General features: G+C 46.9%; 1 protein-coding gene across 3 annotated transcripts in view; it reads left to right on the top strand.

Moving 5' to 3' along the window:
- FHL1 (four and a half LIM domains 1) overlaps nucleotides 1-26,032 on the top strand; it is a 65,909-nt gene that overhangs the window by 24,030 nt on the left and 15,847 nt on the right. Inside the window, exon 1 of one of the 3 annotated variants that reach the window (XM_074962724.1) lies at nucleotides 18,287-18,437. The exons of 1 other annotated variant lie outside the window; for it this stretch is intronic. Coding sequence is in view for 1 of the 2 variants with exons in the window: in XM_074962722.1 (XP_074818823.1) it covers nucleotides 18,618-18,639 (22 nt within the window). In the remaining variant the exon portion in view is untranslated. Of the gene's footprint in view, nucleotides 1-18,286; nucleotides 18,438-18,534; nucleotides 18,640-26,032 lie in introns of those variants that run through there. One more of the 3 variants, XM_074962722.1, reaches the window with a different exon arrangement.

The raw sequence follows: 26,032 nt of genomic DNA, 5'->3' as shown, positions 1-26,032 counted from the left end.
TGTGATCTGTGAGTGCTGAGATTTGCATTTTGGGGGCTGGGAGGGGAGGGCTGGAGCCAGGGGAGTTGCAAACTTTGCTTCATCTCCTTCCAAGAAAATGCTGACCGTCTCACTACGGATGTAGGAACATCAGTGGGTTTCCTGGGCCTCACAGTTTTAATGTGGTGGGCAGGGGTGTGGCCCGTAGTTTTTGGGTGGCCGCTGGAGGGGTTTTTAATAGAAAGATGAAGAATGAAATGTTCTAAAATAAAATTTGAGCTAAAATTATTACTGGGGGTCAGAGTGTAGCGAAGGCACGTTTCAACACCTGGAGTCAAACGTGTGAAACGTTGGTTTGTTGTGTTAACATTTTCAGCTACAAAGAGGGGAAAATAATTCTCTCATTTTGTAATCCAGATTAGGGTAATGCTTTAATCTTATGGGGCAAATTAAATATAGCAACGTGAAAAACTCTGGCCCTCTGTGGAGCCGTTGCCATCTATGCCATGGTTTATCTAACAGAGATCTAGGTACAATTTCCAAAACCGCTTAACTGCTGCAGCAGTTTAAATCCTCATTTCAAAAGTGATTAAGTGTTTAGGAGCCTAAATCTTACGGAAAGGTGGGCTCCTAAAAATGTAAGTCTGTTTCAAAAATGGCCCCTAAATCACTTGGACACTTTTGAAAGTGTAACCCCTTTTTTCTACTAAAAGTTCACATGCATTTTTAACACCATTATTGGAAATTTAAACTTCAGCATTTCCCTCACTTGACATTGTCCTGTACCCTTGGGCAAACCATACACAAGATGTCTCATTAGATCGCTTCAGAAAACATGAATCAAGCCAAGATATTTTCCTGACCTTACATGTACATTTAGCTTCACTTACCTAACTTTATTATTTTGCTTCTGCATTTGCTTTTACCACATGTAAGGAAAGGGCAAATATGTTTTCTATATGCTAGAGAAATAGTAACACAAATACACATGCCAACTGGATAGGGTGACCAGACAGCAAGTGTGAAAAATTGGGACGGGGTGGGAGGTAATAGGGGCAGGTATAAGACAAAGCCCCAAATATGGGGACTGTCCCTATAAAATTGAGACATCTGCTTACCATACAGCTGGGTAAAGTGTGGGACACAATCTTTGGGCAGTTTCCACAGTATGCATCCGATGAAGTGAGCTGTAGCTCACGAAAGCTTATGCTCAAATAAATTGGTTAGTCTCTAAGGTGCCACAAGTACTCCTAATCTTTGGGAAGGTTACAGTAGCAAGGGTCTGAATGTAAAAGAACAACTATAGGTCTGGGGCTCTTCATCACTAGCTAACAATTGCCAAGTGTCACACAATTGTGAAGATTGTGTTTCTGATTCAAGTTTACGTGTCCTATTCATCTAAGTACTCATGTGCATATGTTATATGTTTAGATGTTTGTTTTTTAACTAATAAGCACAGGGGTCTAAAAGCAGGTGAGCATATACTTAAACCACCATAAAAGGGAAAAGTTGTCGAGGGTATCTGAGCTGGTATGAGATGATAGGAAGCCATGATCATCACTAGGAAAAAAGGTATGTAGCTGGACTATGAGACCTTTCTAAAGGTCTCAGCCCCTGGCAAGCAGCCCGGCTGTGCAGCCCATGGCTACTGCAAGCATGCTTCATAAAATATGAAGTGATTTATGGCAGGCTTTTGCGATAATATGGTCTCCTCTGTGATTGTGCATGAAAACTTTTCAAAGCAGCCATACTTATTGTCCTGCAACCAGAAGACAAACAAAAGCTGGTTATTTTAAAAAATCTGTTCCTCTTCTGAACTATCTGAGCCAGGAAATGAGTCTGCATCACGGTGCATTTGGCTTTTAACCCACAAGATGTCTTGCCATCTCTGCCTTTATCCAAGTGATAATCCATAAGGGGAATAATAGGCAATTACCCTCCAGCAGCTGGAGGATTGGGAACTCTTACAGGAACTCCACCCGCTACTCCCGTCCAGGATAGAGAAATTAATTACAAATGATGCTTTCTGAATTGCTCGCTGTTTGTCCTGCACCCTCTCCCCCTTGAAGTGAGGCTGTATTTCCCTTCAAGCTCTTCTTGAACCCCTGTGACCTCCCATTTTGGCTCATTCTCAATCCCTGTTGGGCCAGTTGTTCTCCTGGTAAATGGGTCTGGACCTGGCTCCCTTCAGAGCCTCTCATCGCCATCACTGAGTCTGCTGGATGGATCAGTAAGGAGTGTGGAAAGGCCCTTGGTCCTCCTGTATTGGCTCCAGAACTCTGCATAGGTGCCAACTTTTACTTTTCCCCGGGGGGGCTTCATCCCTGCTCTTCCCAAGGCCCTGCCCGTACTCTGCTTCTTCCCGCTCCCACTCCACCCCTTCCCCGAGGCCCCCGGTTGCCCACCGCTCACTGCTCTCCACCCTCCCCCAGCCCTGGAGTACTCACGGTGTTGGCACCTCTGCTCCCAGCTGCCGTTGGACTGGCCTGAGAGACCCGGGCTGCAGACCCAGCCTGGCAACGTGTGGTGCTCCTGTTAACCCCACGGAGCTGTGACAAGGCACTGGCAACTTAGTTTGTTAGGTAATTTTCTGCGGGTATTAATAGAGTGATCAGGAAATAAAAAAAATTCTGTTAAGGAAAGGAGAATTTACCGGCAGCATTGCCTCCCCGGAGTACACCCCCTCCCCCGCCATGGAGCCAGCCAGTGCTATCAGTAGCGTTTTTCAGAGGCTGTGGCTCTCAAGCGTTCTCATAGGGTGGACCACATCTTGTAAGGGAGTGTGTGACTCATAGGCCACCTCTCTGCCCACTCAGGACAACACGGACCAGCTCTTCCCCTGGTGGCAGTCCAGTAACACCCCCATGGCACCTACAGTACTTGCTCACGTGGTGGAGTGATGCCAAGGAAATATTCACGTACATTTAGCTTCCTTAATGGCAACTTGGAAGGAGCCAACAGCAGGTGATCAGTACTCTGTGACTCCAGACCACAGCTTGAGGAGCACTGGCTCAGACGATACCAGCCAAAAGGAAGCGTCTCCAGGCTGTATGAATGATTTATTGATTTGTATTCCTGTAACGCCTAGGAGCCCGCTCATAGGCCAGGCCGTCATTGTCCTAGGCACTGTACAAACCCAGAACAAGAAGATGGGCCCTGCCTCAAGGAGCGTACGATATCAGTATAAGATGAGACAAGAGATGCATACAGACAGATGAGGGAAACAAGGAGACAATATTGGTCAGCATAATAGACAGTGGTCTCAGTACACCAGTGGCCTACCTGTTGTCAAGTTTTTTTGAAGGCATCATGGCTTATTTTTCCTGGTACAGGAATCGTTGCACAGTTCTGTTGTAGAAAATCACGTTTTGTTGACTGGAGATAAGCTTTTGTGGCTCACTCACATACAGCTGTTAAATAATACAGTTGTTATCACTTCCAAGTCGGTAACAAAAGAGTGAATTATCTCAGCTAAGCCACTTAACAAGCTCCTTTGATTAGCATTAAAGTGCGAGTGTAGCCTGGAGAATGATTTCAGTTAGTAATGAAGAGTTATTCATGAAAATGAAATACACGCCACAGTAGGATGCTGTAACGCGGGTAGAAATAAACTCTGGTATTTCTGTTTAATTACTCTGTTTGGACAGCAACAAGTCAGGTGGGAACTGATATTTGATCTTGTTTTGTGTGTACTAGTTACCATCATAACACCATGGAAATTAAGCCCCTGTGCTGGCTGTGTGACAAAGGGATTAGTGCCCTTCTTCAAGTTGTTACTAAATATTAGCCTGTCCTTTATAGTGAAAAAAGGAGACCGCCTAGTTCATTTCAAAACAGACTTCTCTAAAGTTAGAATTAAAAGCAGCCATACCCATCCAGGGAGTGACCTTTGTGTCTAATCCACCCGACTGGGTCCCACGAAGGTGGACTTTGCAGTTATGTTTTTCCTTGTAAAGAATGCAGGACATACATGCTGACAATTATTTAGGGCAACCAAAAATACACTGTCAATCCTGCAGGCTGATCCCTTTTGACTGTCAGAGCAAAGATAGGCCCAGGGATACATATGGTGAGGCTTTGGGTCTGGTTATTTTTAATGTGGACACATAACTTTCAGTCACCTCTGCTACCTAACAACTGAAAATATAGTTATCAGAGTGCGAGCTGCCTTCGTCTTGCTGCTTGTTCCATTGGGCCAGTTCCAGGCTGGCCATACTCAAGTGCTGCTCCACTAAAGACAGCGGAGTGGGGCCTACTTATGCCAGGTCTGAATAACAATGATTTATTATTTGTATGGTCGTAGCAGCCCTGATCATAGACCAGCCACAGTGTGCTAGACACTAGATAAACACAGAACATAAAGATGGTCCCTGCCTATTGACTATTCACATAAGCCAGCAGGATTCGGCCCCTTACATGATAAAGTAATTTTGTAAATTGTAACTGTACGGTGATAGGTATAATGAAGTACAAAGGGGTGTGTCTGGGGGGGGATGTGCCAAAAGCAGGGGAAGGCAGATGCTGTACTTAACAGATGCACCAGGCATATGATACGGTGTTGAAATCAATGTAGATATATGAGACAAGAATGATGGAGAATTCTGTCGTGAGATTGTGGTGTCTTTTCCAGCTTGGGGCTCTAAGGTCAGTGCTATGACTCAGAGCAGTGCAATAGATCTGTGACATGCATCAGATAAATGCTACCAGCAAAACAGCATACAAGTGCCCTTGCTCAGTTTATGTTACAATTGCAGAGAACAAACTGCATGAAAAGAACACTGTTTAGATTGCAATGTCAAGCCCTCAAAAATGAGCAAATGCCAGAATTAAGGTTACCTGTGCAATCCTAATTTCGACCTCTTGTGTATATGCATGTTCACACAGTCATCTTTAATTACATGAGCACATGCTGTCTTTTCCACAGGACCCCACCCTCATTCAGGATGGATGGTGCTCAGGGTATGAATCAGGGTTGTATGGTTAATGAGGCTGCTATCTCTAGGTGCCCTGCTAATCCCAGTCTCCCCCACAAACCACCTTGGCTCCTCATCCCAGGCCCAGTCCACAGCCCCCCTCGGTGTCTTACCCCATTGTCATCTGCCGCCCCTAGGTTGAGATCTTCATCCCTCTAAGCTCCAGTGTGGCTGCCTCCTCCTTCTATTCCTCCTTGCCTGGGTGCCAGCAGGGGGCACTGTGCTTAGGACAGATGGCATCTTTAGCAAATGTAACTGAAAAGCTCTAACAACCTTTTACTGAGCATGTGTTTGTTGAAATTTTTAGAGGCTCATAAATTGGCGAGATTTGGGCGTTTCTTCACAGGGACAGCAAGAGGCGTATCCCGGACACTGTGGAATCTGCTGCCAAATTTCAAGCCTCTGCTCCAAAGCCTGGGGATACTAGAGCTTCTCAGTGAAATGGTTGGAAAACAATTTAACATTGGGAAAAACAGTGTATTTTCCACTGTCCTCAATCTGAGAAATGACTAGACTGTGTTTGCTGACATTTTCCAAAAATTATTCAGCCTGACGGAGACACCCTTGGAAAATTACAGCTCAAACTGTTAAAATCTGGCAAAATTACATAAGCAACTCAAAATAGGGTTTTATAAATAGAAATGCCAGGCAACCTTAACTATAGGTAGCGCAGCCTGCTCCACCTGCAATAACCGACCCTCTGCTGAACTCTGTTGGTCCCAGACTGATAAAACCATCACGGATTTTAGAAACCTAGAAGTGGTTGTGTCCTTCACTTTGTAGAGGCCAAGGATTGAATGGGCACGGAGACTTCTCATCCCTAGAGCAGGTCTCTCCATGTCAGAGGTGAAGCAGAGTGGGGGAAACTTGGATGGTTCGCAATTCTTCTATGGAGAGAGTAAGTGCGTCTTCAGAGCTCAGTTTAACCAGAAACCCCCTAAGCGAAAGTTTTATCCTACTCATGCAGGAAATATATGGGCATAACCAACATCAGCAATTTGACTGCTGCGACCTTCATATGGTCACGCTCTGGCCGGCTGGTGTGGTACAGGAGCAGCATTGTTTACTGACACATGGGTTTGTGAGGTTAGGAGAAGATGCTAATTCCTGAATCTTATTGCACTGGTGTCTGTTTCCAAGGAAATGGACTTGCCCAGCTTTCTGTTTGAATATAAATTCATATCCGAACTTCTTCCTTCATTGACCCTTTCAGTGAATTGTATAAATCCACCAAAGGGAAAGCCTTATACAGCAGACAAACATGCTTATGAAAAGTAACTGAATGCAGTTAAGAGTGTGGGGTGTGAATTGGGAGGCATTATAGATTATTTCAGTAACAGTTTCACTAATAACATGTGTGGTGGGAGCGCACGAGTGGTCACTAAGTGTTCTGTGGCTACACATCAAACCTGCTTCTCCTGTAGGAGATTCCCCTAGGGGTTGTCCTGCCAGGATCTGTGTGTTACTGGATTGACAGGGAGTCATTCCACTTTTGCTCAACCCAGAAGTTTTAATTTCCAAAGGTAAGTGGAGCTGGTGGCCAGGTCCCGGGGGAACATGTAACTGATTAGTCCCTCAGCCCATAGCTGGGCTTAATGAGCCTTCCACTTGTTAGTGCAGCTAAAACTCAATCAAGGATCCTTGTAATCTACCGCATTAGCTCTGCTAGGTGAGTCAGACTGGAGCCTTGTCCTGGTCAAGCCGCAGGGAGCTCTGGTGCACTTGCCTCTGCAGGAAGATATGTAACCCTTCTGCCTGTCAGAGTTGGCACCAACAAGGGCCGGGTTCAGTATCTAGGGGTTCCATTCCAATAACACAATGCAAAACCGGCTCGAGCCCCCACCCAGTGACCTGGGACAAATATATACCACCCCCGCTGGGCGCCTCCAAGAGGCAATACTTCCCCTCTCGCAAGCACATAGTCTGAGTGTAGCAAAAAGCCTTTTAATAACAGAGAGAAACAATGTGGCATTATGTTGGGGAAACACCACCAACAGGATTCATAACACAACCCATGAGCAAAACCCACCCCAAGCAAATTGGGGCATGTCCTTTCCCTTTGGTTCTTGAGTCCAGCAACCCAAAATCACCCAAAGTCCCAAAAGTCCAACGACCCGAAAGTCTCTGTCCTTAGTCCGGGCGGCCCCAGAGTTCAAAAGTTTATCTGCAGAGTTTTACCTCCCAACCTGGGTGGAGATTGAGTGGGGGGGGGGGGCAAGGGGCACCTTACATGGTCCAACACTGATGGCCCCACCTCTCCATGGGGCTCCGCTCCGCTCGCCGTCCCGCAAACTGCTCTACCATACAGCTTCAGGCTCCCCCGCTACTTAACACAACACTCAGTGATTTCAGCTCTTAGCAATTCCAGCTGTTTTGTGAGTTCAGCTTGTAGTAGGGGAACCTCAGTGCTGGTGTACCCTTAGCCCAAAGTGAATTCAGCTCAGCAGCCGGTAACTAGACTCCTAATGGAGTCAAAATTAGCTCTGATATTCCACAGTGGAGAGAGGAGGAAGTGCAATTTGCATGTAAGGCCCTCACCAGGGACCCCGTGCCACTAAGTATTAAAACCTGTTCCCAGCCTCTCTCCGTTCACAGAGTTTTGGAACCCATGACCCTTGCCTAGCGAGTGCTACTTAGTTGATGGCGAGTCCCTCCATCATAACAAAAGGCCAAGTGCAGTTCCACTGTCCTTGATTCCCATAATCAGGGTAATAACAATTTATTCTTCCTGCCCCAATAACAGAGACACTGGGGATCCCACAGCAGCCAAAGTGACTATTTGGGCAGCTATGGCCTCATTCTAGGCGGGGTAGGTGTGCCTATGCAAATGAGATCAGCCCCTGAAGTTCTTTTCCACAACTTGCCACACCTCACCACCAGATGTCAGGGTGGAGCTCATCCTGACTCTGCTTACACTTACAATGAAGAGCACGGCCTGCAGGCACCTAGCTGTGCTGTGGTCAGATCTAAGCAGAGTGGAGTTGGTTTAGTCACGGAATGGGATAGTTCTTAGGGACACAGTGCGGGTGATACAGAAATTGGCTCTCTTCTCTCTGAGTCGTTACAAAGCTGCTGAATTTTTTTGGGTGAGATATAAAGCTCCAGTCCTGAGTATTGTGGTAATCAAATATCCCCTGGCACTTCTCTCAAGCAGAAAGTGTTACATCCAATGTCTTGGTCAAACAGAAACTTAGGTACAGTAATTGCATCATTGGGGATCCCAAGTTGCTAAATGACTCTCGTTCAGATTTGCTCAGGTTACTAGTGAAAACATGACTTTTGGAACCCTGTGATCTGAAAGTCAAGCTGGGTTTTCTCTGCCTGGCCCATCATCCCCAGTAACAGACCTTCTGCAGGCCAGCCTCTGCCCTCAGCTGCTTTGAACGAATCCAGAGCGTATTACTGTTTGCTGCAGGGTTTTGTTGGTGCCCTTGGGTGGCATGCAGACACCCTGCCTGTCTGGGGTGCTGGAAGGCAATGTGTGTCAGGGGAGGCACAACTCCTCCTGCGGCTCCCCAAAGCTCAGTGGGAGCATGCAACTACAGCCCTGGCAAGGGTTCAGCCTGCTGTCCCCTGTGAGCCCAGCCAGCTCCATGGTGTAGTGCAGAAGGAGGTGGAGTTGTAGTCCTGCCCTTTAGGGCTGTAGCCACTGTGGAACAGGAAGCCTGAGAAAGGAGGACTCCTTTTACCCTGCCCTCCCATCCCTCGGTCGGTGCCGGGGCACATTCTGGGCTCTGGTTGTCATTGGAGCAGGCCATCCTGGGCCTGCATGTTGTCTGGCGTGTCTGGCAGCGCGCAGTGTTACCAATGCTCACGATTTGATTGCACTCTGTGATGGAGTGCCAGGAGTCGAGAGCTGACCCAGCACTCTGCTCCTTAAGGGACCAGCTATCCCCCTTGGAGTGGACTTCACTGGGAGATGGGTGCTCAATGGCTTAATTAGGCTGGAGGCTGCTGAGCTAATGAGAATGATCTGCCCATCAGCGGGACACAGGTAAAGGCAAGGAAAGAAGTGCAAGAGAAGAAGGCTGGCAGGGGATACAGGATTAGGAGAACTTTCTCCTTCCTCCCTGGAGCGTGGGCTATGGGGGAAGTTTATGTCCACTTGTATGTTGTTGTACAAGGCTGTCCTGATGGAGGGGACCTAATAAATAACATGCTGGTGATTATCAACATGGAAGGTGTCCAGCCTGTTTGTGGTCGTCCAAAGGCGGAGAGGGGAGCCCTGTCACACGCTCTCATGTCACTCCATGTTTTTCTTAAAAGCCCTGTCTCCTGAAAGCATTGGATTAGGCAAGAATCATGGCTTTCTTCTGAAAAAAGTAAGTTTCCAGGCCTCACGGTTGCAGAGAAAAGTTTGAAACGGGGGCCTGCGTTCAAGCTAAAGGCTCAGAAGCCGGAAGGCAAATGGAATGAACGCCACGTTTATTTATTTATTTTAAAATCTCATGATTTTTTTAGGGTGGTGGTTTTTGGTGATTTTCAATGCTTGGGATTGGCAGTGCTATGTCTGATGTACCCGAGCCCTGGAGGTCAACCCTCCTTATGCACCATCCTGCAGACTTACATCCCGAAGTCTAAAGGCTGCCCAGAGGCACAGCTATTCCTGAATCTGTTCTGGACACAGTATCTAGGCCAGCACTTCGCAGAGTTCCTTCTCGTGCTCCAGAACTGTGCACTGAGGCGCATTAACTAACGATGCACTTTAAGCAATAAAAATAAACTATTTTAAAGCGTGTATCATATAGAGCTGAGAATATTTTCAGCAAACTCATCCTAACCACACAGACCATGAGCTGTACCAAGTGGCCTCGCTGCAAGATGACCGCTACTATTTGTTCTTTTTCAGTCTTTATAAAAGAGCCATTGGAAAGACATAGTGGACTGGAAATCGAGAGAACTTGACTCTCTTGGTTCCACTGCTGACTTGGGGCCTGATGCAAAGAATTACATCAATAGGTGTTGGATCCAGTCTTGCAGTTTGACTCTGGGTAGGTCACTTAAATCAGAGGCTTGCCTCTTGTTGCCTCAGTGTCCAGCTCTGAACACTAAGGGTAAAAATATGGCCCTTCATCATGGGAGCATGTTCACAATTCAAGCAGTTCAGTTCGAGATCCTTGAGTGGAAGGAAACAATGACAAAAATATCAAGATGATCAACTAAAAGGAAAATCTTAATGCTCTTTCTGGGCTTTGTCTTATGTAGGCCTAGAGCAGTGGGGTGGGTTGTGTGTGGTCACAGGGATGGACAGTCCACCTGCTACCATGAGGAGAATTCTTAGGGGAGAAAAGTAACTGTAATACAAATTAACAGGTGTCAAATGCACTGTCTTACATGAGTGTTCTCAGTAACTAGAAATCTCTTGATTTAGGGTGGGTTTGCAGGGTAGTGCTTCCCTCTGCCCCACACATAGAATCATAGAATAGAATCATAGAATATCAGGGTTGGAAGGGACCGCAGGGGGTCATCTATTCTAACCCCCTGCTCAAGGCAGGACTGATCCCCAATTAAATCATCCCAGCCAGGGCTTTGTCAAGCCTGACCTTAAAAACTTCTTAGGAAGGAGATTCCACCACCTCCCTAGGTAATGCATTCCAGTGTTTCACCACCCTCCCAGTGAAAAAGTTTTTCCTAATATCCAACCTAAATCTCCCCCACTGCAACTTGAGACCATTACTCCTTGTTCTGTCATCTGCTACCACTGAGAACAGTCTCGAGCCATCCTCTTTGGAACCCCCTTTCAGGTAGTTGAAAGCAGCTATCAAATCCCCCCTCATTCTTCTCTTCCGCAGACTAAACATCCCCAGTTCCCTCAGCCTCTCCTCATAAGTCATGTGTTCTAGTCCCCTAATCATTTTTGTTGCCCTCCGCTGGACTCTTTCCAATTTTTCCACATCCTTCTTGTAGTGTGGGGCCCAAAACAGGACACAGAACTCCAGATGAGGCCTCGCCAGTGTCGAATAGAGGGGAACGATCACGTCTCTCGATCTGCTGGCAGTGCCCCTACTTATACATCCCAAAATGCCATTGGCCTTCTTGGCAACAAGGGTGCACTGTTGACTCATATCCAGCTTCTCGTCCACTGTAACCCCTAGGTCCTTTTCTGCAGAACTGCTGCCGAGCCATTCGGGCCCTAGTCTGTAGCGGTGCGTTGGATTCGTCCGTCCTAAGTGCAGGACTCTGCACTTGTCCTTGTTGAACCTCATCAGATTTCTTTTGGCCCAATCCTCCAATTTGTCTAGGTCCCTCTGTATCCTATCCCTACCCTCCAGCGTATCTACCTCTCCTCCCAGTTTAGTGTCATCTGCAAACTTGCTGAGGGTGTAATCCACACCATCCTCCAGATCATTTATGAAGATATTGAACAAAACCGGCCCCAGGACCGACCCTTGGGGCACTCCACTTGATACCGGCTGCCAGCTAGACATGGAGCCATTGATCACTACCCATTGAGCCCAACAATCTAGCCAGCTTTCTATCCACCTTATAGTCCATTCATCCAGCCCATACTTCTTTACTTGCTGGCAAGAATACTGTGGGGGACCGTGTCAAAAGCTTTGTTAAAGTCAAGGAACAACACGTCCACTGCTTTCCCTTCATCTACATGCTCTGCTTTATTTGGCAGGAAGCTTTCCTGGCTTTGGTTCTCTTCTCCAAGCCCGAAATAGAAAAGAGGATTTGAACAAAAACTTGGATGCACAAAGCAGCATCTGATTTATAGCCCCCACTCAAATCTCCGTGTCAGTCGGCTATCAGCAACCAGTCAAAGGTTTACAATCTCCACAACAGGTGGAGTGAAAGCATGCTTGGAAGGGGTTTGGGAGCAGAGCAGGTGGTGGCATGGAAGTAAAATGGGACTATCTCTGCTGGCTGGGGGCAGAGTCCTGACAATATTCCCGTGGAGTAAGGCAGATGGATAGGCGCTTACAGGTCCCCCTCTTTCCATGTCTGCTATTTTTCCACTTTTCACCCTCTTTACTTCCAGTGTCCCGCTGGCCCATTCCATCCTTAATTCTAGTCACTTCCCATCCCTGTTCGGCTTTCCTCCCTTTTTCTTTGTTCTTATGTTTTTACTCTCCCCTCACCCCAGTGCTTCAAGTGGTCTGGAAAAGTAGAGAGGAGGTCTACCATAATCTGGAAGTAGCAGATTGTTGGTGAAACAGTTCTTAAAGTGCATCCCTCAGCAGTCTGGCTCAACTTTTACTTACTTATTTATTTTGCTGGCTCCTTGCAGCCCCTCCCACACTATCCCCTTTAAGCACTGAGTCTCCCACATTCATATCTAGGTTCTTAGATGGCATCTGACCATATAGTGTCTTCAAGCCATATATACATTAATGAACTTATTCCCAGTCTTCCTGTACCTCCCCCATATCTGGTTCTAAAAGCATCCCATGTATCTGTCTTGGGTGCCTTCTGACTCTCTTCACACAGTCGGCCACACTCTGGATCTAGTGCTCGGGGTGGGATTGGAGGTCAGGGAAGTGTCATGGGCTGATCATTGCCTTCTGCGATGGAAGGTGGAGCACACCTGTCCCGCAGATGTGAAGGAGCTGTAGTGTAGGGAGGCCCTCCCTAGCTGGCTGGAGCCTGAGGAATTCCAGATGGCTCAGAGGAAGAATGTAGTCTAACCCACAGACTGCTATTTGTGGTTTACTACAGCTGTACAAACATCTGTACAGCAACTGGCTTTGCTCCCATGTGTCACCATGGCTTATGTATGGCTTTCTACAGATGAACGCAGATGGCTGGGGTGCCCTGGGGTGGATAGCTAGGATTGAATCGGATTGAGTGCAGCATATATAAGTTTTATAGTGCACTGTGGCTGTGGAGGAGGCAAAGAAATGCAGGTTTGCCTTTGCTGTATCATCCACAAGGTCTCCTGCAGCAGGACTTGGACTGGGTGGTTTTTGCCTGGTGAGTCTGCGCTGCCTCTGGTCTGTTACGGAGTCCAGTCCTCATTCTCGGGAAGAGTTTTCATGATGCTTTGTGGCTAACACCACTCAGAGCTGGATTGATCTGGCTTCTTCCCTGGAGACACCACCATTGTGTGTCCACGACAGGACAAGGCTAGTTCTTGTGCTTGAGCCTCTGTCAGTCTGTTCGCTGAGGCTCCAGAAGTGCTAGGGGTGTTTTGTGCCACACCCTTTAGAGTTGGGTACATGTTCTCCTGGCTGGGGAAGGCCAGCGGGGAGGTTGCGTACATGTTCTCCTGGCTGGGGAAGGCCAGCGGGGAGGTGCTGGCTTCTCTTCTGGTGGGTTTGCTCATGGCTTCCTCCTGGGATTGGGCTGTGTGCCCACTGGCTGTGGAGTAGCTCTTGTACGACTCTGGTTAAGGAACCACCACTTGACACTGTCTGTTTTACCCGTTACTGAGCTGCCTCACTCATGTCGTTTTTGGGGAAGGTCATTGAGAAGGTGGTGGTAGATCACCACTGACAGTTTCCGAGTCATCCTGGTTATGTGGGTTCAGACTGCGGTTGGGGGTAGGCACCGCATTGGCTGCTGGGGTTGATGATCTCCTAGCACTGGATAAGAACAGGGAAGGCGTCACTGCTGATTCTGTGGGATTGGTCAGCCTCCTTTGAATCTGCTGACCATGAGGTTTTGTTGGGATGCTTGCAGTTCCTGGTAGGGCTGGGTAAGTTACTCTTGAGTGGTTCTGTTCAGCCCTTTCTGGGAGTGACCAAAAGGAAGTTTGGGGCAATTTTTCCTCCACTCTGGAAGTTCGTGCAGGGCACAGCAGAGGTTGGTTTTGTCCCTTCTCCTCCTGCTCAAGGCCATAGGGAGAGTCAGTCAGGACCCCTGGCTAGCAGTGAGCTCAACATACTGATGCAAGTCAGTGTTTCCATCACATCCAAACTGGCTGGGGCCGTGGAAGGAATCACCCAGCGTTTGATGGCCTTGCAGAACGGGCGAGGGTGGGCTGGCTGCGAGAACTGTGCTGCTCCCGTCACCTTTTGGGTGGAGTTCAAGGGGCCTATCTTATACATCCTAGACTGGTTTGGGGCCCAGTGACTGGAGGTACCCCACTGATGCAGCTGAGATTAGCAGAGATGCCCTAGCTGGAGCTTCTTCCATTCAAGTGAGGGGGAGCTGCTGGCAGGGCGATACCCATGAGGGCTCCATGACCCTGAAAACCCTTCCCTCTTCCGGAACCCTTGTCCCTTCACCTTCCAGGCATGCTGCAGCATTCATCTTTCACTGCAGCTGTAAAAGGGATGTGAGGGGAGGACTGAAAACTGAAGGGATGTTTCCCATGAGATCTTTGGCTGAAAGGTGTGTTTTCTCTTGTGGGCGAGAATAAATTGGCCTTTGTGGCATTGGCAATTTGAATAAAAACATTGAATCGAAACATTTTTTGTTTCAATTCTGTGAGTACATTTTGGGAGCCACCAAGCACTGTGCAAACTCTCTCTTAAATGTTCACTGCCTGGAATGACAACCCTCAGGCACCTTTACTGCACCTGCCCTCTGCTGTCACAGATGATTCCAAATCAGGGGGCAGAATTCCAAAAACTAGCTGGAGGGAAGTGAAACGATTATGGGGTAGTATGCGATGGGAGGAGGCTGAATTTGTCCAGGAGTCCAAGTCATCGGTGTATCCTTCTTTGTTTATCAGTCACTTCACAGTACTGTGTGTAGCGCAGTCAACATACATGGAGCTTTAAAGTAAAATGTTACTCTGAAATGTAGGCATGATGTCCTGCCACCTCTCTATATTTATTGCTGCTCAGTTGTCTCTGATGATGGTGACTAATAGTTCATCAATGCCTGGCTATCTCCTCTTTAAGTGGCTGTTTCTGTCTTGTCAAGTGACAGATGGACATGTGAGAAGCCTGAAGCTGCTCGGGCCTTTTCTGGCAGGATGATTCAGGTCAAGAAAATACTCTGGAAAACACAATGTTGAATCACTCTTTATTCAGGTACATGACACGATCCCTTCATCATGCTGCCTGCTCAACAGCCACCATGCTGATAAAACGTTCACTTTGGGGGACTGTCTCTTTGTGTAATTCCTGTATTAGCTGAAAAAATAAAGAAATCTAGGACTAAACTACCAATGTTAGAAATGGTAGCGCAGCTCAGATCCTCATCCTCAGTCCTCATCCTGGCCAGCAGACCAGTGCCTAGTGCTACAGGTTTCAACGCTTCCTGAATTCAGCAAGACAGGATCAATACACAGAAGGAGAAAGAAGTGCCTGGGGCTGGAGGTGAACTCAGAACTCCTGTACTGTGAATTCCGGCTCCTGATTGCTTTGGGATGTAAAAACCTGCGTCCACTGCCCTTCGAAATTCTGCTGGTACTTGATTCTCCTGGCAGAATTGATAGGGAACTCAGGTTGGGCTGGCTGCTCCACTTTCAGTGTAAACTCCGGTGTCTCCCTGGAGCTTAGTACAATGTGGCCTTCTGGGCTCGATGATAATATACAGAACAATAACAATACTACTGCGGCTACTACCAGAAAGTACCCGAATAGCAGTACATGAGGTGGAAAGGGGTCTCGGTGATCACTGGGGCGAAACACTGGTCTGGAGTGAAGTGTGAAGCTGCCTAAGGCCATAGAATCAGAGAGTTGGAAGAGACCTCAGGGATCATCTGCTCTAACCCCCTGCTAAGATGCAGGATTGACTGTGTCTAAACCACCCAAGACAGGGGGCTCTCCAGCCTCCTTTTGGAAACTTCCAGTAAAGGAGCTTCCACAATCTCCCGAGGCGTCTGTTCCATTGTCCTGCTGTTCTTACAGTTTGGAAGTTTTCCCTGAGATTTAATCTGTATCTGCTTTGCTGTCATTTGAACCCTTGTCCTGCCCTCTGTGGTAAGAGAGAACAACTTTTCTCCATCTTTTTTAATGGCAGCCTTTCAAGTATTTGAAAATCGCAATCATTTTCCCCCTCAACCTCCTCTTTTCCAGCTAACCATATCCAGTTCCTTCAGCCATTGCTCATATGGCTTGCAGTCCATCCCTTTCATCATCTTTGTCAGTCGCCTCTGGCCCGTGTCTCCACATCCTTTCTATACATTGGTGACCAAAATTAGACACAGCACTCCAGGTTAGGCCTGACCAGCACCGAATAGAGCAGTACTGTCACCTCCCTGTGATTTGCATGCTCTGCCTCTGTGAAGGCAACCTAAAATTGCATTTGCTTTTTTTTGCAACAGCATCGCATTGCTGACCCATGTTGAGTGATCCCACACAACAGCTCCTTCTCAGCCGTGCTGCTGCCGAGCCAGTTCTCCCCCATTCTGTATTTGGTTTTTCTTCCCTCAGTGTAGCACCTGACATTTGTCTTTGTTGAATTTCATTTTGTTGTCTATTGCCCAGTTATGCTAGGACTACCAACCAGGAAACCAGCTGGGCCACCACCTCTGGAGTGAGGGAGCTGTGCTCCAGACCATGTTATCCTGTATTGTGCCACATAAGAGGCGACATATCGTGGGAGGGGGTCATGTGGGGTCACATATCTCCTCCCCCCCCCCAAGATTTGCTGCTTGGCTTGTATTGAGCATGCTCCCCCCCCCCCCCCGTATCGGTAGGCATGGGTCGTCTCTGTGCCACATGGTGATAACTTGAAATTTATGGGCTTACTATTATACAGTGTTGAAAACTACACTCCTGGGATGAAATCCTATGGCCTGCTGAAGTGAATGGCAAAACTCCTATCGACTTCAGTGGGGCCAGGATTCCACCCATTCTGTTCTCCGAACCTCTGCCTGTCCCTTTCTCCCTATTTGTCCTCTTCTCCCTCTCCATTTTGTGTGTCTGGGTGCAAAATACACCCTCACAGTCTCTCTAGTATACCCGCAGAACGCTTCCGTGTGTACGTAATGCTTGTCCCTTCCCATTCATGAATCTCTTCACTCCCATTGAAATGCAGCCATCTCTGGGGTGGAACGTGATAGCTGTTTAAACATTGCACAAGAATGTTACACAGCTCTTTAGGCCAGGAAGTGAAGAATACCAAATCTGTTTGAAATTACAGAGGATATTTTAGGGAGGCTGTAATTACTCAAGCTGGAATGTGGCGAGAACCATCAGCACTCACATACCCTAGGGGGAGTGGTATGCCAGAGAGTTACAGTAACAAGAATGGTTATCCATGTGAACACCACACACCTTGCCAAAACGATCTGCTATGTATACTGTTTATATAAAAGGAGACTGGCTCAGTTAAAAATGCCAGTTCTGATTCCTGCGGCCTTGTGAACCATGAGAACAGTTTGCTAGAGTTTGATACTTTGCGTGGGAGAATTTTCTTAGCCAGAGCATTTTAGTTTCTTCTGAACAATCTGCTGGATCAACAATAAGTGGATTCACTCTTTTTGCCATTCTGGAAATGAATGTTTTCAAACATGGTCGTTTCAAGGCATCTTACGAAACTTTTAGATGTAAATGACAGTTGTGAAGGAGGCTGGTTATTACTGTATCTTTGCAGTGTGGAAGCTCCCGGGCAGAGGAGAGCTGACTGGTGTGACTATTATATGCATTGTTGTGGTACTTGGCCAACCTTCCTGTAGTTAAAATAGGTGACTTTCCAGATATTTGCAGCATACCTGACATCAATACCGACACTGATACTTAGAACTTTCTATTCCAATTGCTGTGCAAAGTGCAGGGGCCACAGAGATGGGCCTTGTTGAAAAGAATTGCAACATTAGCTCCCTGATACTCACAACTCCCTCTGAGTAGGTGAGAGCGGAAAGTTGAGCTCGAGAGGTTAACAGACTTTCCCACGGCCCCGCAGTCAGTCAGTGTCGTAAACAGGATTAGAATTCAGGAGTTCCTGGCTTCCAGCCGTGAGCTCAGACCACCGATCACCCTGTCTGTCTGCCATGCCTGGAAACAAACAGCTGTTCCTGTGGTGCTAGGGAAGCTGCTAACATAGCTTCCTGCCACTTCACACTGTAAACTAGTGGGTAATACTTGAGAAACGGGGCTTATTATAAAGACAGTAGGAGGCCAGCCTCAGCTGTGATTGTGAAAACTAATTGCATTAAGTTATGCAGGATTTTAAATACCAGAAGTAAATCTTCAGTGCATGTGAATTCCCCCTATTTGTGCCCTACTCACTGTTAAGGGGCCTTGGGTTCTGGCATGCCAAACTGTGGTTTTCCCCTTGACCTAGCAGAGCTGATGGGGGTCTAAGAATGGCATTTTTAACTCATTCCGTTTTTTTAGCTGGACCCTAAATATTTTGCAGTCAGCCCTTTTTTTTTAAATAAAGAACAGCTCAGAATTAGTATAACTGAGACAGCACTGTCCCAAACCATTTGGGTCTATACATGAGGTTAACGTGTTGTAACAGTTGTAAGCTAGTTTTCAAGCCAAGGCCAAATTGTACGTTAGCAGAGAGGTCAAGTTCCTATGGTGCTTCTCTGCCTTTAAAACTAATTTGGATGCTGAAGTAGTTGTGCAGGTATTTATATGTTGTTTATGGTACTTTCACCAGATCCTATTCTTCTCCCTTGGATCACCTAAAATGGTAAGAATTTTTGACTGGGATTAATCTGTGATCTCTGGGGAGGGGACAACTGCGGGTGGGTCTTTCTGTATTAATAGCCTCCCCTTAAATGTATGTTATCAAACGAGACACATTCTTATCAGCCGAGAAACTCTGAACTGAGTTGTCTAAGGGGCTGCCTGTGAATTTGTTCCCGTAATAATGGCTTACCACAGACATTCAGGTAAAATGGAAATATCATAGACTATTTAATAAGTGCCAGTCTTGTGTTTAAAATACCTTTATATTGTGCAACTTGCTTTGGTAGCAGGATATTGTATCATAGAAGCAATTCTTTATTTAGTACATTCTTAGTGGTTTGAACGATTGGCAAGCTGTAATTAATGATAACCATTTGGGATTGCAGCAATAGAAGTTATTACACGGTGTAGCCAAAGATATTGTTGATTAAGCTCTTTTGAAATGGTTTTAAATAGTAAATGCTTTGTTATACAGTGCAGTGGGAAGCCTGTGGTTCGACTGTGATTTTAGTAAAGCTATCAAATGATCCTCAGATTTGGGGCGGGAGGGTGGGGAATGGCTTGTGGATATTTACTATGGAATGTGCTGGCTTTGTCATTATCATTGGTAGTAGGGGAAATGTACAGCAGCGGAGAAAGGAGGGAGGTAGAAAATATAACCATAGATGGGTTGCTACACTTTAGGGGAAGGATTGTGGTTACTATGCATTTCTTCTCTGTGTTAGTGGTAGCCTCCTTGATCAAACAGAGGGACCCTCTGCATTAGCAAGAAAGAATAGGGTTCTCTCTCCCATGTACATTGATGGGAATTAAGCAAGCATGTTTAGTGTGTACCCCTTAGCATACACCTATTTCATGGCTTATGGTCTGATGTGAGGAGGTCACTGAAAATGCCCTACATAAACCGACTGTTTGGGATTTTGATGGATGGTTAGACATTTTAATAATTTGGTCAATTTCCTCAAGTTAACTGATTTTTTTTAACAGTCCAATGCCTTGTTACCTCCACAGACTAAAGATGACAACTGCTTTTACCATTCTGACTCTCATCGCAAGTTGCTCTGCTCTGAGAATATATTGTATTCTCAGTTTGTAGCCCAGGTCCTGCTGACACCAATCTGAACTGCACACATGGAACAAGTGGAGTTCACAGCCCTTGAGAGTTAATTTAATGAGAATAAAAGATCCTTTCAAAATTAGAGGGGAAAGGTATGGAATGTAGCCCTATCCATGCCCAGATTCTCAGGTGTCTTTTGTGTAATATGTGTACAATATTCCTGCAGAACGGAGTATTGGTCCTTCTAATCTTTTTTCATTACAGTAAAAATTAATGTAGGTGGCGTCACTTGAAGCACCTCTGAGTTAATAGAGCCACACGTTTCATTTAGATCTTATCAAGACGTTCATATTTTGTTAACTAGCAATTTATTATTAAAACACACCCTCAATAGTGAATACGGCTCCAAGAATGCCACGTGTTACCATACGGTAGGTTCTTCTTACTGGTCTTGTGGACAAGAGAAACTGGTGTGGGACTCAAGAGATCTGGCTTCAGTTTTCTGCTCTGCCACAGATTCCCTGCGTGACTGTGAGCAAGCAGCTTAGACCCTAATCCTGTAAGTGCTTGTGCATCTCAGGAGCCCCATTAACTTCAGTGGGGCTTCTCACATGTCGAAAGTTAAGAGTTTGCAGGATTATGGCCTCAATCACTCTGCCTCAGATCCGCATCTGTAAACCTGGGGTACTAGCACTTCCCTACCCCAGAGATGTTTCAGAGTAACAGCCGTTAGTCTGTATTCGCAAAAAGAAAAGGAGTACTTGTGGCACCTTAGAGACTAACCAATTTATTTGAGCATTAGCTTTCGTGAACTACAGCTCACTTCATCGGATGCATACTGTGGAAAGTGTAGAAGATCTTTTTATACACACAAAGCATGAAAAAATACCTCCCCCCACCCCACTCTCCTGCTGGTAATAGCTTATCTAAAGTGATCACTCTCCTTACAATGTGTATGATAATCAAGTTGGGCCATTTCCAGCACAAATCCCCCCGCCCTCCTCCTCAGACGTTCTTGTTAAACCCTGGATTTGTGCTGGAAATGGCCCACCTTGATTATCATACACATTGTAAGGAGAGTGGTCACTTTAGATAAGCTATTACCAGCAGGAGAGTGGGTTTGTGTGTGTGTGTGGGGGGGGCGGGGGCGTGAGAAAACCTGGATTTGTGCTGGAAATGGCCCAACTTGATTATCATACACATTGTAAGGAGAGTGATCACTTTAGATAAGCTATTACCAGCAGGAGAGTGGGGTGGGGGGAGGTATTTTTTCATGCTTTGTGTGTATAAAAAGATCTTCTACACTTTCCACAGTATGCATCCGATGAAGTGAGCTGTAGCTCACGAAAGCTTATGCTCAGATAAATTGGTTAGTCTCTAAGGTGCCACAAGTACTCCTTTTCTTTCTACCCCAGAGAGGTGCTGTGAGGGTCCATTGTTATACCTGTGAGGTGCTCAGATGCTGTGGTGATGGGGCTGCATAGATACTGCAAAATGTGTCAGGAACTTGCAGTAGCCCATGTCTTAATAAAAGCACTTCTCATATATCAACATAGTAGCTTGTAGATTGTGCTGGGTGAGAGCACACACACTAAAGCTTTGCAATAGAAGAACGCTGCTCTTGGCTAATCTCCTTGCACAAATGAACCTTAACCTTTTCTCTCTCTTTCCGGTTTGCCAGGGGTACGCACCACCAGCCTGCAATCCCCTTTTACAAGAGGTGCTATTAACTTCATGCCTCATGACTGATGAAGGGAAGGGTCCTTCTTTTTAAGTGTAGTCATTTGGCACCTTTGCGGTTTAGAGCAGACCAGATGGCATTGCATGAAGGGATTCAGAGTACAGTGACTGAGATCCCACACCTGGGGCCAGATCCTCAGCTGCCATACATCAGCCTCGCTCCATTGCGGTCACTGAAGCTGCACTGATTTACACTAGCATCGAAAGAAAACACCCTCATCTACCTGAGAATACTGTTCACAGTGTTGTTATAGCTGTGTTGGTCCCAGGATATTAGAGACACAAGGCAGGTGAGGTAATAGCCTTTGTTGGACCAACTGCTGTTGGTGGAAGCTTTCGAGTTTCACAGAGCTCTTCTTCAGCCTCCTTTGAGAGCCTCAAGTTATAACAGGAGTTCAAGATATCCAGTGACACCTGTAATCCCCTTTTTGTTACTCTTCCAAGAGCTCAGTCTTCACTGGGAGCAGCAGCACCTATTTTCCTAAAGCAGCTCCAGAAACGAACTCCCTCTTGAGCTAGGGATTCAGTTCCCAGCAGCTCTGGCAGTGCTCCCTGGTGAGCTTGGCTGCTGTTCCTGAAGAGCTCTGTGAAGCTTGAAAGCTTGTCTCTTCCATCAACAGAAGTTGGCAGTAAAAGAACTGAAACTATGTCTGTAATGTATCAACGTACTAATAGAAGGTTAGTAGGTTAAGGTCTCATCTTCCTTCCTAAGTGGCAAACAGGTTAATAAAGTTTAAGCACAGTTTCCCTATTCACTTTTACAGCCCAGCCTTTGAGTTCCTGTATAAAGCTTTATTGCATTTGTACATGCTCCCTGGAGACATTAACACACAGCCTATGCGAAGTGCTCTGCTTATCGGTTATGCTTAAGTTTCATTTGTTAAATGTGTTCTGCAAATCATTGCTATGATGTGTTGCTTTATATAGCCCGACTGAATTCCAGGTAATCAAGCTGGAGGCCACAAAAGTCAAGAAAACGAGTGTTCTTACATTTGGGGGGAGAGGGACGGCCTCGCAGATTTGTTTAGAAATTAATGTTCACAGAGAGAAGTTGATTATTCAGCCCTGTGTATTGCTCGCAGATAGAGCTGGATCAAGCGTGTCATTCTAAGCAGTGTTTATTTGCATGAATGAAATCGTCCTTGCATCCAATTTCAAGCGACGTTGTAAGTAGTGCTTTTTGGCTTTGTGTCCTTTGGAGAGAACATATTAAGAAATAGAGAGTTGTTTACCAGATTGTAGAATTATTACTGACCATAAAGCCAAACAGAAAGCTCACCCTGGAAATTGTGGCATGCTTAGCACAGTGCCTAAGCCCTGGTCTACACTAGGACTTTAGGTCGAATTTAGCAGCGTTAAATCGATGAAAACCTGCACCCGTCCACACGATGAAGCCCTTTATTTCGACTTAAAGGGCTCTTAAAATCGATTTCCTTACTCCACCCCTGACAAGTGGATTAGTGCTTAAATCGGCCTTGCTGGGTCGAATTTGGGGTACTGTGGACACAATTCGACGGTATTGGCCTCCGGGAGCTATCCCAGAGTGCTCCATTGGGACTGCTCTGGACAGCACTCTCAACTCAGATGCACAATTGTTTGCCGTTGCTCTGACGCAGGGAGGGGCGACTGACGACACGGCTTACAGGGTTGGCTTACAGGGAGCTAAAATCAACAAAGGGAGTGGCTTTACATCAAGGAGTATTTCAGGCAGGACTTCACGGAGGGTTCCAATAAGAAATGGTGCACCTAAGTTATTGTTCTTATTGGAACAAGGAGGTTAGTCTGGCCTCTGATTGATACATGGCTAGATTTACCTCGCTGCATCTTCTCTGTGAGTGACTGCAGTGTGACCTAGAGGAATGAGTCCCCTAGACGGGGGGCGGGGGGGTTTGCAAATGAGTACAAAACAAATCTGGTCTATTTCTTGTTTTGATACACTCCATCTATCTTTTACATCTTTGGCTGGCAGCAGACGGTGCAGAAGGACTGCAAGCCATCCACATCTCATGGCTGCTCGGCAGAAGATGGTACAATAGGACTGCTAGCCATCCTCATCTCTTGCCTGCCCGGCAGAAGATGATGCAATAGGACTGCTAGCAATCCGTATCACCTGCCTGCTCACCGTAAGATGGTTCAATAGGACTGACTGCAGGACTAAAGAGAATGACTTGATCAGGTCACTCCAAATTTAGTCCCTGCGCCCATGTCTGCCCAGGCGCTCCTGATCGACCTCACACAGGCGACCAGGAGCACCTCGGACATGACGATGACGGCTGTCAGTCCTATTGCATCGTCTGCTGCCACAAGGCAATGGGTTGCTGCTGCTGTGTAGCAATGCAGTACCACGTCTGCCAGCACCCAGGAGACATACGGTGACAGTGAGCTGAGCGGGCTCCATGCTTGCCGTGGTATGGCGTCTGCACAGGTAACTCAGGAAAAAAGGCGCGAAACGATTGTCTACCCTTGCTTTCACGGAGGGAGGGAGGGAAGGGGGGCCTGACGACATGTACCCAGAACCACCTGCGACAATGTTTTAGCCCCATCAGGCATTGGGATCTCAACCCAGAATTCCAATGGGCAGCGGAGACTGCGGGAACTATGAGATAGCTACCCACAGTGCAACACTCCGGAAGTCGACTCTAGCCTCGGTACTGTGGAAGCACTCCACTGAGTTAATGCACTTGGAGCATTTTCTGTGGGGACACACACACTCGAATATATAAAACCGATTTCTAAAAAACTGACTTCTATAAATTCGTCCTAATTTCATAGTGTAGACATACCCTAAGACATTCTAGAGGGTGAAAAGGATGGGTGTGTGTGAACTGAGGGACGGCTTTGGAAAAGGAGCAGAAGCTCTTTTTGCATAATCAGCTAATTGACACCTTTTTGGTCAGATAGATTTACAGCTGAATTGTAACTTGTTTTCACATAAGTTTGCTGACATGGGATAAGGTCATTGGTGTGGCCTGCTGCCCTGCAGCGGTAGCCCAGCTCACCAGGGAGTGAGGTCAAGGCATTGCATTGCCAGAGCTGCTGGGAACTCAATCCCTTGCTTAAGATGGAGTTAGTTTCTGGAGCTGCTTTAGGAAAATTGGTGCTGCTGCTCCCAGTGAAGTCTGCGCTCTTGGAAGAGTAACAAAAAGAGGATTACAAATGTCATGGGATATCTTGGACTCTTGTTATTACTTGAGGCTCTCAAGGGAGTTCGAGGAGTTGGCACGTAATGCAGTAAATCCTCCTCTGGCAGTTCACACGCCCAACACCTACACTTAGCTTATCCCGCACCTCATGGAGATCAGCCCAGGCGGGAAAGTCATTCAAGTCTGGTTGTTGCTTGTGCCTGTTTCTTCAGAGTTTCTTCCCTCAGTGACTGGTTTATATGTAAAGCTGAAGGAAAATATGGATCACAATATGTTCTGATGATGCATGTGTGATACTTCTGAAGTTAAACAATGCTGCTCAAACTCCCTTTGTCCAGACACCCTGGTCAGGAAAAAATTAGCTTGTAGAACAGTTACGTCCAAAGAAGACACGTTCAGGGTTATTTCAAGCTCGAACATGTGCACCACACTGTCTTGCTCTTGAAGGACGTGCTGCACCTGTCACGTTATTGTATCCCTTGGTTAGTGCTTGCTTCGACGTGTGGAGAGGTGCTTTGCGTTGCTGTAGAATGCAGGTTGCCCTGGCACTGGTCCATACTGTACGCTGGAGAGCTGCTGAGCAACTTGTGTAATGCAACTGTGTAAAGCTGCATGCTGAAATAAAGCCAGGTGAAGGAAGACAGAGCCCAGGAGAGAGGGGGAATCCTGATATTTCCATATATCCAGTGCTGGGTTTGCCATTGATGACATGGGATTACTTTCCAGACAACAGGGCCATGTCAGGGTTGAAGTACCTGGAAGTTTGGGCAAGTTCAGTGGTAGGGATTGTAATAGGGGCAAGTGACGAAGGGGCTGCAAATCTCTCTTCTCCAAAATAATGAACTGCTGCGGCTGCTGCCAAGTCTCCAGTTGAGTAAGGGGCGGGGTAGAGGCGGGGTGTCAGGTCATCCATGCTGTGGCACTGTGCCTCCTCCCTGAGCCCACCAGCTCCGTGACAGCCTTGGAGCTATGCTGCTGGGGACTCCCTCGGCCCACAGTGGTCCCTAGGGAGCTGGGGACTCTGTGGAAAAGGTCATACGGCCTCAGGATCGGCCCAGTTCCACACAGAGAGGGGGGATGGCTGGCTCCATGGCAGCACCCCCCTCTCCTGCTGAACCCTGCCGTCGCCTTCCCTTTGCAGGAATAGCAGGTGGACAGTGTATTTTCCCCTCTGGACCCCTCTAGCTTTCACTCCATCCCCTTGGAGTGTACTTGGCCTCCACGGAGAGGTCTGTGAGGGGTTTGGGAGGGGAAGGGATGGCTCTGCAGAAGTGGCTGGGCTTCTGTGTGTGCGTGCGTGTGTGTGCACAGGGGATGTGCGCCATATGCAGACTGGGAATGCTCCAGGCCATAATTAGTCCCTCTATTTACAAAAAATTGAACCCTCTGGTAGCTAGAATCTGGCAGGAGTTGTGTGCTGGCTCCTTTGCTTTTGGTGCTGTATTTATCTTTTGCAGACACTAAAGCTGGGACGGTAGCATTGTTGTCTGTTGTTTGCATGTGATGCATTCAGGTGCAGCGACGCGGTTGCAAGGAAGGGCCATAGGTTTGTAGTGATGTCGTCTTGCTCAAGGGGATCATAAAACTAAGATGAAGAAATGTTCCAATGCTGCCTGCCCTGGACTGCGCTTAATTCAATTTCTTTCAAATAAATCC

Source organism: Natator depressus, chromosome 9, assembly GCF_965152275.1.
Source record: "Natator depressus isolate rNatDep1 chromosome 9, rNatDep2.hap1, whole genome shotgun sequence".
NCBI classification, from domain to species: Eukaryota; Metazoa; Chordata; order Testudines; family Cheloniidae; genus Natator; species Natator depressus.
This window is presented reverse-complemented; position numbering and strand designations above follow the sequence as displayed.